This window comes from Oncorhynchus clarkii, chromosome 25, assembly GCF_045791955.1.
Source record: "Oncorhynchus clarkii lewisi isolate Uvic-CL-2024 chromosome 25, UVic_Ocla_1.0, whole genome shotgun sequence".
Taxonomy (NCBI): domain Eukaryota; kingdom Metazoa; phylum Chordata; class Actinopteri; order Salmoniformes; family Salmonidae; genus Oncorhynchus; species Oncorhynchus clarkii.
The window spans coordinates 46,110,805-46,122,968 of NC_092171.1; the positions used below are offsets into that span (position 1 = coordinate 46,110,805).

At 43.8% G+C, this 12,164-nt stretch overlaps 1 protein-coding gene across 1 annotated transcript in view; it reads right to left on the reverse strand.

Moving 5' to 3' along the window:
* LOC139383384 (dynein axonemal assembly factor 9) overlaps positions 1–12,164 on the reverse strand; it is an 87,848-nt gene that overhangs the window by 30,393 nt on the left and 45,291 nt on the right. Inside the window, exons 21-23 of the mRNA XM_071127908.1 lie at positions 7,902–8,048; positions 4,737–4,822; positions 4,516–4,617 (exon numbers count right to left, since the gene is read on the reverse strand). Of these exons, the coding sequence (XP_070984009.1) occupies positions 4,516–4,617; positions 4,737–4,822; positions 7,902–8,048 (335 nt within the window). The remainder of the gene's footprint in view (positions 1–4,515; positions 4,618–4,736; positions 4,823–7,901; positions 8,049–12,164) is intronic.

The following is a 12,164-nucleotide window of genomic DNA, read 5'->3' on the forward strand; positions in this document are numbered from 1 at the left end:
GATGAGTATGTAAACAAAGTGGCATAGTTAAAGTGGCTAGTGATACATGTATTACATAAGGATACAGTCGATGATATAGAGTACAGTATATACGTATGCATATGAGATGAATAATGTAGGGTAAGTAACATTATATAAGGTAGCATTGTTTAAAGTGGCTAGTGATATATTTACATCATTTCCCATCAATTCCCATTATTAAAGTGGCTGGAGTTGAGTCAGTGTCAGTGTGTTGGCAGCAGCCACTCAATGTTAGTGGTGGCTGTTTAACAGTCTGATAGCCTTGAGATAGAAGCTGTTTTTCAGTCTCTCGGTCCCAGCTTTGATGCACCTGTACTGACCTCGCCTTCTGGATGATAGCGGGGTGAACAGGCAGTGGCTCGGGTGGTTGATGTCCTTGATGATCTTTATGGCCTTCCTGTGACATCGGGTGGTGTAGGTGTCCTGGAGGGCAGGTAGTTTGCCCCCGGTGATGCGTTGTGCAGACCTCACTACCCTCTGGAGAGCCTTACGGTTGAGGGCGGAGCAGTTGCCGTACCAGGCGGTGATACAGCCCGCCAGGATGCTCTCGATTGTGCATCTGTAGAAGTTTGTGAGTGCTTTTGGTGACAAGCCGAATTTCTTCAGCCTCCTGAGGTTGAAGAGGCGCTGCTGCGCCTTCTTCACAATGCTGTCTGTGTGAGTGGACCAATTCAGTTTGTCTGTGATGTGTATGCCGAGGAACTTAAAACTTGCTACCCTCTCCACTACTGTTCCATCGATGTGGATAGGGGGGTGTTCCCTCTGCTGTTTCCTGAAGTCCACAATCATCTCCTTAGTTTTGTTGACGTTGAGTGTGAGGTTATTTTCCTGACACCACACTCCGAGGGCCCTCACCTCCTCCCTGTAGGCCGTCTCGTCGTTGTTGGTAATCAAGCCTACCACTGTTGTGTCGTCCGCAAACTTGATGATTGAGTTGGAGGCGTGCGTGGCCACGCAGTCGTGGGTGAACAGGGAGTACAGGAGAGGGCTCAGAACGCACCCTTGTGGGGCCCCAGTGTTGAGGATCAGCGGGGAGGAGATGTTGTTGCCTACCCTCACCACCTGGGGGCGGCCCGTCAGGAAGTCCAGTACCCAGTTGCACAGGGCGGGGTCGAGACCCAGGGTCTCGAGCTTGATGACGAGCTTGGAGGGTACTATGGTGTTGAATGCCGAGCTGTAGTCAATGAACAGCATTCTCACATAGGTATTCCTCTTGTCCAGATGGGTTAGGGCAGTGTGCAGTGTGGTTGAGATTGCATCGTCTGTGGACCTATTTGGGCGGTAAGCAAATTGGAGTGGGTCTAGGGTGTCAGGTAGGGTGGAGGTGATATGGTCCTTGACTAGTCTCTCAAAGCACTTCATGATGACGGAAGTGAGTGCTACGGGGCGGTAGTCGTTTAGCTCAGTTACCTTAGCTTTCTTGGGAACAGGAACAATGGTGGCCCTCTTGAAGCATGTGGGAACAGCAGACTGGTATAGGGATTGATTGAATATGTCCGTAAACACACCGGCCAGCTGGTCTGCGCATGCTCTGAGGGCGCGGCTGGGGATGCCGTCTGGGCCTGCAGCCTTGCGAGGGTTAACACGTTTAAATGTCTTACTCACCTCGGCTGCAATGAAGGAGAGACCGCAAGTTTTCGTTGCAGGCCGTGTCAGTGGCACTGTATTGTCCTCAAAGCGGGCAAAAAAGTTATTTAGTCTGCCTGGGAGCAGGACATCCTGGTCCGTGACTGGGCTGGATTTCTTCCTGTAGTCCGTGATTGACTGTAGACCCTGCCACATGCCTCTTGTGTCTGAGCCGTTGAATTGAGATTCTACTTTGTCTCTGTACTGACGCTTAGCTTGTTTGATAGCCTTGCGGAGGGAATAGCTGCACTGTTTGTATTCGGTCATGTTACCAGACACCTTGCCCTGATTAAAAGCAGTGGTTCGCGCTTTCAGTTTCACACGAATGCTGCCATCAATCCACGGTTTCTGGTTAGGGAATGTTTTAATCGTTGCTATGGGAACGACATCTTCAACGCACGTTCTAATGAACTCGCACACCGAATCAGCGTATTCGTCAATGTTGTTGTCTGACGCAATACGAAACATGTCCCAGTCCACGTGATGGAAGCAGTCTTGGAGTGTGGAGTCAGCTTGGTCGGACCAGCGTTGGACAGACCTCAGCGTGGGAGCCTCTTGTTTTAGTTTCTGTCTGTAGGCAGGGATCAACAAAATGGAGTCGTGGTCAGCTTTTCCGAAAGGGGGGCGGGGCAGGGCCTTATATGCGTCGCGGAAGTTAGAGTAACAATGATCCAAGGTCTTTCCACCCCTGGTTGCGCAATCGATATGCTGATAAAATTTGGGGAGTCTTGTTTTCAGATTAGCCTTGTTAAAATCCCCAGCTACAATGAATGCAGCCTCCGGATAAATGGTTTCCAGTTTGCAAAGAGTCAAATAAAGTTCATTCAGAGCCAACGATGTGTCTGCTTGGGGGGGGATATATACGGCTGTGATTATAATCGAAGAGAATTCTCTTGGTAGATAATGCGGTCTACATTTGATTGTGAGGAATTCTAAATCAGGTGAACAGAAGGATTTGAGTTCCTGTATGTTTCTTTCATCACACCATGTCACGTTAGTCATAAGGCATACGCCCCCGCCCCTCTTTTTACCAGAAAGATGTTTTTTCCTGTCTGCGCGATGCGTGGAGAAACCTGTTGGCTGCACCGCTTCGGATAGCGTCTCTCCAGTAAGCCACGTTTCAGTGAAGCACAGAACGTTACAGTCTCTGATGTCCCTCTGGAATGCTACCCTTGCTCAGATTTCATCAACCTTGTTGTCAAGAGACTGGACATTGGCAAGAAGAATGCTAGGGAATGGTGCACGGTGTGCCCGTCTCCGGAGTCTGACCAGAAGACCGCCTCGTTTCCCTCTTTTTCGGAGTCGTTTTTTTGGGTCGCTGCATGGGATCCACTCCGTTGTCCTGTTTGTAAGGCAGAGCACAGGATCCGCGTCGCGAAAAGCGTATTCTTGGTCGTACTGATGGTGAGTTGACGCTGATCTTATATTCAGTAGTTCTTCTCGACTGTATGTGATGAAACCTAAGATGACCTGGGGTACTAATGTAAGAAATAACACGTAAAAAAACAAAAAACTGCATAGTTTCCTAGGAACGCGAAGCGAGGCGGCCATCTCTGTCGGCGCCGGAAGTACAAGGTAGTGTATCCTAGGTAGTGTATACTAGGTAAGTGTACTAGGTAGTGTATACTAGGTAATGCATACTAGGTAATGTATACTAGGTAATGTACACTAGGTAGTGTATACTAGGTAGTGTATACTAGGCAATGTATACTAGGTAGTGTATACTAGGTAGTGTATAGTGTAGTGTATACTAGGTAATGTATACTAGGTAGTGTATACTAGGTAGTGTATACTAGGTAATGTATACTAGGCAGTGTATACTAGGTAGTGTATACATACATCTCCTGTTCTGGTAGCTGGGAGTATGAGGCCTTCAGGCTGCCTCTATGTGATAGGTAGTGTATACTAGGTAGTGTATACTAGGTAGTGTATACTAGGTAATGTATACTAGGTAGTGTATACTAGGTAGTGTATACTAGGTAATGTATACTAGGTAGTGTATACTAGGTAGTGTATACTAGGTAGTGTATACTAGGTAATGTATACTAGGCAATGTATACTAGGCAGTGTATACTAGGTAGTGTATACTAGGTAGTGTATACTAGGTAATGTATACTAGGTAGTGTATACTAGGTAGTGTATACTAGGTAATGTATACTAGGCAGTGTATACTAGGTAGTGTATACATACATCTCCTGTTCTGGTAGCTGGGAGTATGAGGCCTTCAGGCTGCCTCTATGTGATAGGTAGTGTATACTAGGTAGTGTATACTAGGTAGTGTATACATACATCTCCTGTTCTGGTAGCTGGGAGTATGAGGCCTTCAGGCTGCCTCTATGTGATAGGTAGTGTATACTAGGTAGTGTATACTAGGTAGTGTATACTAGGTAGTGTATACTAGGTAATGTATACTAGGCAGTGTATACTAGGTAGTGTATACATACATCTCCTGTTCTGGTAGCTGGGAGTATGAGGCCTTCAGGCTGCCTCTATGTGATAGGTAGTGTATACTAGGTAGTGTATACTAGGTAGTGTATACTAGGTAGTGTATACATACATCTCCTGTTCTGGTAGTTGGGAGTATGAGGCCTTCAGGCTGCCTCTATGTGATAGGTAGTGTATACTAGGTAGTGTATACTAGGTAGTGTATACATACATCTCCTGTTCTGGTAGTTGGGAGTATGAGGCCTTCAGGCTGCCTCTATGTGATAGGTAGTGTATACTAGGTAGTGTATACTAGGTAGTGTATACTAGGTAGTGTATACATACATCTCCTGTTCTGGTAGCTGGGAGTATGAGGCCTTCAGGCTGCCTCTATGTGATAGGTAGTGTATACTAGGTAGTGTATACTAGGTAGTGTATACATACATCTCCTGTTCTGGTAGTTGGGAGTATGAGGCCTTCAGGCTGCCTCTGCGTTTGGCCACAGGGGGGGCGTGGCAGTCATGCAACCACTGCAGTCTGGAGTGCCTTGAGGGACAACATGGATCAACAACATTACTCCTAATATTGACATTTCTGACAGATCAAAGTCAGATCACTTTACGTAGAAGTCGTAGAGTAAGTGCCAGTTCGTTACTGTGACTCACATGTTCCTCTGTTCCCAGGTCAGCTGTTCTCTGTCCACCAGCTGCAGAGAGAGTCCAGAGTCTGACCCCTGCCACACTGGTAACACCTGCAACAACAATACAACACCTAAACAACCACAATCACAATACAACACGAACAACCACAATACAACACCTAAACAACCACAATACAACACAACCACAATACAACACCTAAACAACCACAATACAACACAACCACAATACAACACTTAAACAACCACAATACAACACAACCACAATACAACCACAATACAACACTTAAACAACCACAATACAACACCTAAACAACCACAATACAACACAACCACAATACAACACTTAAACAACCCCAATACAACACAACCACAATACAACCACAATACAACACTTAAACAACCACAATACAACACTTAAACAACCACAATACAACACCTAAACAACCACAATACAACACAACCACAATAGAACCACAATACAACACTTAAACAACCACAATACAACACTTAAACAACCACAATACAACACAACCACAATACAACCACAATACAACACTTAAACAACCACAATACAACACAACCACAATACAACCACAATACAACACTTAAACAACCACAATACAACACTTAAACAACCACAATACAACACAACCACAATACAACCACAATACAACACCTAAACAACCCCAATACAACACCTAAACAACCACAATACAACACATAAACAACCACAATACAACACAACCAAAATACAACACCTAAACAACCACAATACAACACATAAACAACCACAATACAACACAACCACAATACAACACCTAAACAACCACACTACAACACAACACAACACATAAACAACCACAATACAACACATAAACAACCACAATACAACACCTAAACAACCCCAATACAACCCCAATACAACACATAAACAACCACAATACAACACATAAACAACCACAATACAACACATAAACAACCACAATACAACACAACCACAATACAACACATAAACAACCACAATACAACACCTAAACAACCACAATACAACACAACACAACACATAAACAACCACAATACAACACATAAACAACCACAATACAACACATAAACAACCACAATACAACACCTAAACAACCACAATACAACACAACCACAATACAACCACAATACAACACCTAAACAACCACAATACAACACAACCTCAATACAACAAACAACCACAATACAACATAAACAACCACAATACAATATAAACAACCACAATATAACACATAAACAACTACAATACAACAGATAAACAAACACAATACAACACAACCACAATACAACAGATAAACAACCACAATACAACATAAACAACCACAATACAACATAAACAACCACAATACAACACATAAACAACCACAATATAACACAACCACAATACAACATAAACAACCACAATACAACACATAAACAACCACAATATAACACAACCACAATACAACATAAACAACCACAATATAACACAACCACAATACAACATAAACAACCACAATACAACATAAACAACCACAATACAACAGATAAACAACCACAATACAACACATAAACAACCACAATATAACACAACCACAATACAACATAAACAACCACAATACAATACAATACAACATAAACAACCACAATACAACAGATAAACAACCACAATACAACACATAAACAACCACAATACAACAGATAAACAACCATAATACAACAGATAAACAACCACAATACAATACAACCACAATACAACATAAACAACCACAATACAACAGATAAACAACCACAATACAACATAAACAACCACAATACAACATAAACAACCACAATACAACAGATAAACAACCACAATACAACATAAACAACCACAATACAACATAAACAACCACAATACAACAGATAAACAACCACAATACAACACCTAAACAACCGCAATACAACACAACCACAATACAACACCTAAACAACCGCAATACAACACAACCACAATACAACAAACAACCACAATACAACACCTAAACAACCACAATACAACACAACCTCAATACAACAAACAACCACAAAACAACATAAACAACCACAATACAACACAACCACAATACAACACAACCTCAATACAACAAACAACCACAATACAACATAAACAACCACAATACAACATAAACAACTACAATACAACACATAAACAACTACAATACAACAGATAAACAACCACAATACAGCATATAAACAGCTACAGCTCCCTGTTAGTAGAAGGCTCTGTGACTGACTGGCCTGTTAGTAGAAGGCTCTGTGACTGACTGGCCTGTTAGTAGAAGGCTCTGTGATTGACTGGCCTGTTAGTAGAAGGCTCTGTGACTGACTGGCCTGTTAGTAGAAGGCTCTGTGACTGACTGGCCTGTTAGTAGAAGGTTCTGTGACTGACTGGCCTGTGAGTAGAAGGCTCTGTGACTGACTGGCCTGTTAGTAGAAGGCTCTGTGACTGACTGGCCTGTTAGTAGAAGGCTCTGTGACTGACTGGCCTGTGAGTAGAAGGCTCTGTGACTGACTGGCCTGTTAGTAGAAGGCTCTGTGACTGACTGACTGGCCTGTTAGTAGAAGGTTCTGTGACTGACTGGCCTGTGAGTAGAAGGCTCTGTGACTGACTGGCCTGTTAGTAGAAGGCTCTGTGACTGACTGGCCTGTTAGTAGAAGGCTCTGTGACTGACTGGCCTGTTAGTAGAAGGCTCTGTGACTGACTGGCCTGTTAGTAGAAGGCTCTGTGACTGACTGGCCTGTTAGTAGAAGGCTCTGTGACTGACTGGCCTGTTAGTAGAAGGCTCTGTGACTGACTGGCCTGTTAGTAGAAGGTTCTGTGACTGACTGGCCTGTGAGTAGAAGGCTCTGTGACTGACTGGCCTGTTAGTAGAAGGCTCTGTGACTGACTGGCCTGTTAGTAGAAGGCTCTGTGACTGACTGGCCTGTTAGTAGAAGGCTCTGTGACTGACTGGCCTGTTAGTAGAAGGCTCTGTGACTGACTGACCTGTGAGTAGAAGGTTCTGTGACTGACATGTTAGTAGAAGGTTCTGTGACTGACTGACCTGTTAGTGGAAGGTTCTGTGACTGACTGGCCTGTTAGTAGAAGGTTCTTTGACTGACTGACCTGTGAGTAGAAGGCTCGGTGACTCTGTGAGCGTGGCTGGAGGCTGAAGACCAAACAGTGGTCGTCACTGTGGAGAGGGAAGGGCAGGTGGGACAGCAGAGCAGCTTCATACTGTACAAACAGAGCTGCCACCACGCTCGACGAGTCCTGGCGGACACAGACAGCAGACACAGAGATATGGGGGACAGTGGTGGAATGTATAACAACCCCACAGACAGAAAAGGCACAGTAACAATAACAGAACCATGGTTGGTCCGACACAGCAGCCTATTCTCACACAACACCCACACACATACGCACACACACACACACACACACACACACACACACACACACACACACACACACACACAACACCCACACACACACACACACACACACACTATGCTGCTGCTGCTACTCTGTTCTTTATTTTAATCTTATTATTATCTATCCTGACGCCTAGTCTCTTTACCCTGCCGTCATGTACATATCTACCTCAACATATCTACATATCTACCTTATTATTATCTATCCTGACGCCTAGTCTCTTTACCCTGCCGTCATGTACATATCTACCTCAAATACCTTATTATTATCTATCCTGATGCCTAGTCACTTTACCCTGCCTTCATGTACATATCTACCTCTAATACCTTATTATTATCTATCCTGATGCCTAGTCACTTTACCCTGCCTTCATGTACATATCTACCTCAAATACCTTATTATTATCTATCCTGATGTCTAGTCACTTTACCCTGCCTTCATGTACATATCTACCTCAAATACCTTATTATTATCTATCCTGATGTCTAGTCTCTTTACCCTGCCTTCATGTACATATCTACCTCTAATACCTTATTATTATCTATCCTGATGTCTAGTCTCTTTACCCTGCCTTCATGTACATATCTACCTCTAATACCTTATTATTATCTATCCTGATGTCTAGTCTCTTTACCCTGCCTTCATGTACATATCTACCTCTAATACCTTATTATTATCTATCCTGATTTCTAGTCACTTTACCCTGCCTTCATGTACATATCTACCTCTAATACCTTATTATTATCTATCCTGATGCCTAGTCACTTTACCCTGCCTTCATGTACATATCTACCTCTAATACCTTATTATTATCTATCCTGATGTCTAGTCACTTTACCCTGCCTTCATGTACATATCTACCTCAAATACCTTATTATTATCTATCCTGATGTCTACTTTTATGACGATGTTGCCGCTTGTTATAGACCACCTTCAGCACCCAGCGGAGTCCTGGACACCTTATGTGAATTGATTGCCCCCCATCTATCATCAGAGTTCGTACTGTTAGGTGACCTAAACTGGGATATGCTTAACACCCCGGCCGTCCTACAATCTAAGATAGATCAATCTCACACAAATTATCAAGGAACCTACCAGGTACCACCCTAAATCCTTAACCATGGGCACCCTAATAGATATCACCCTGACCAACTTGCCCTCTAAATACACCTCTGCTGTCTTCAACCAGGATCCCAGCGATCACTGACTCATTGCCTCCGCCCGTTATGGGTCCGCAGTCAAACGACCACCCCTCATCACTGTCAAACGCTCCCTAAAACACTTCTGCGAGCAGGCCTTTCTAATCGACCTGGCCGGGTATCCTGGAAGGATATTGACCTCATCCCGTCAGTAGAGGATGCCTGGTTGCTCTTTAAAAGGGCTTTCCTCACCATCTTAAATAAGCATGCTCCTTTCAAAAAATGTAGAACTAAAAACAGATATAGACCTTGGTTCACTCCAGACCTGACTGCCCTTGACCAGCACAAAAACATCCTATGCGTACTGCACTAGCATCAATTAGACCCCACGATATGAAACTTTTCAGGTAAGTCAGGAACCAATATACACAGTCAGTTAGGAAAGCTAAGGCTAGCTTTTTAAACAGAAATTTGCATCCTGCAACACTAATTCCAAAAAGTTTTCGGGCAGTGTAAAGTCCATGGAGAACAAGAGCACCTCCTCCCAGCTGCCCACTGCACTGAGGCTAGGAAACACTGTCACCACTAATCGAGAATTTCAAGGAGGATTTCTATACGGCTGGCCATGCTTTCCACCTGGCTACCCCAACCCCCCCTCCTCGCTTCTCCTTCACCCAAATCCAGACAGCTGATGTCCTGATAGAGCTGCCAAATCTGGATCCCTACAAATCAGCTGGGCTAGACAATCTGGACTTTCTTTTCCTAAAACTATCCGTCGCCAATTGTTGCAACCCCTATTACTAGCCTGTTCAACCTCGCTATCGAATCGTCGGAGATTCCTAAAGACTGGAAAGCTGCCGCGGTCGTCCCCCTCTTCAAAGAGGGAGACACTCTAGACCCAGCTTTGCTTTATCTTGGCCAGGTCGCAGTTGTAACTGAGAACTTGTTCTCAACTGGCCTACCTGGTTAAATAAAGGTAAAATATATATATTTCTATATATTTTTTAATTGTATTTATTATGAATCCCCATTACTTCCTGCCAAGGCAGCAGCTACTCTTCCTGGGGTTTATTATGAATCCCCATTAGTTCCTGTCAAGGCAGCAGCTACTCTTCCTGGGGTTTATTATGGATCCCTATTAGTTCCTGTCAAGGCAGCAGCTACTCTTCCTGGGGTTTATTATGGATCCCCATTAGTTCCTGTCAAGGCAGCAGCTACTCTTCCTGGGGTTTATTATGGATCCCCATTAGTTCCTGCCAAGGCAGCAGCTACTCTTCCTGGGGTTTATTATGGATCCCTATTAGTTCCTGCCAAGGCAGCAGCTACTCTTCCTGGGGTTTATTATGGATCCCCATTAGTTCCTGCCAAGGCAGCAGCTACTGTTCATGGGGTTCAGCAATATTAAGGCAGTTTATACATTTCTTAAAACACTACAATTCAGTCACAAATTTCATAACAGACTGTGTGCCCTCAGGCCCCTACTCCACCACTACCACATATCTACAGTACTAAATCCATGTGTACGTGTGTCTATAGTGCATATGTTATCGTGTGTGTGTGTGTGTGTGCATGTGTCTGTGCCTATTTTTGCCATTCTAGGCAGTGATGCTCTCGATGGCGCAGCTGTAAAACCTTTTGAGGATCTGAGGACCCATGACAAATATTTTCAGTCTCCTGAGGGGGAATCAGTTTTGTCGTGCCCTCTTCACGACTGTCTTGGTGTGCTTGGACCATGTTAGTTTGTTGGTGATGTGGACACCAAGGAACTTGAAGCTCTCAACCTGCTCCACTACAGCACCATCAATGAGAATGGGGGATGCAAATGCAAATTAATTACTTAAAAATCATACAATATTATTTTCGGGATTTTTGTTTTAGTTGAAGTTGAAGTGTACCTATGATAAAAATTACAGACCTCTACATGCTTTGTAAGTAGGAAAACCTGCAAAATAGGCAGTGTATCAAATACTTGTTCTCCCCACTGTACGTGCTCGTAGTTTGTCTATTTTATTATCCATTGATTGTACGTTGGCTAATAGGACCGATGGTAAAGGTAGATTACCCTCTCGGCGACGGATCCTTACAAGGCACCCGGACCGTCATCCACAATTTCTCCGTATTTTGCTCCTGTGAATAACGGGGATGAGGGCATTGTCGGTTGTCTGTAGTAAATCCTTCCCATCCAACTCGTTGAAGAAGAAGAATTCCTCCAGTATGAGGTGAGTAATCGCTGTCCTGATATCAAGAAGCTCTTTTCAGTCATAAGACACGGTGGCAGAAACATTATGTACACAATAAGTTACAAATAACGCAAAAAAACATGCACAAATGGTTACGGGATCGTAAAACGGCAGCCATCTCCTTCGGCGCCATTATCTATGTGAGCGGCTCTCCTCTAGTAAAAATTGCTGGATGGAAACCTGGTTGGCTAAAGTGAGCGGCTCTCCTGTAGTCAATGTAGCCTACCAATCAGTGAGAGCCATTCATTTGGCTACTGGTGATCCTAGGCTTTTTGGCTATTAACTGCAGATAAATTACGAAAGCATTTGATGAATGTGGCCTCCTGATGTGGTTTAAGCATGGTTGTGGATGTAGAACTTTCGATGTTGGTGTTTTTCTGTTGAAAAAGAGTGATTTTGAGAGTATGTGAGCGGAGTCAAGCAGTCAGAAAACCCGCTCATATCGCGCTGGCGCTCAACGTCCTTTCCAACCTCTCCCCTAAAAACCTCTCCTTGCTCACAGGATAAAAACCTGCAGCTCCAAATTCGCTCCATTCATTAAAAATAATTGAACCAACACCAATCTATTATTGGGA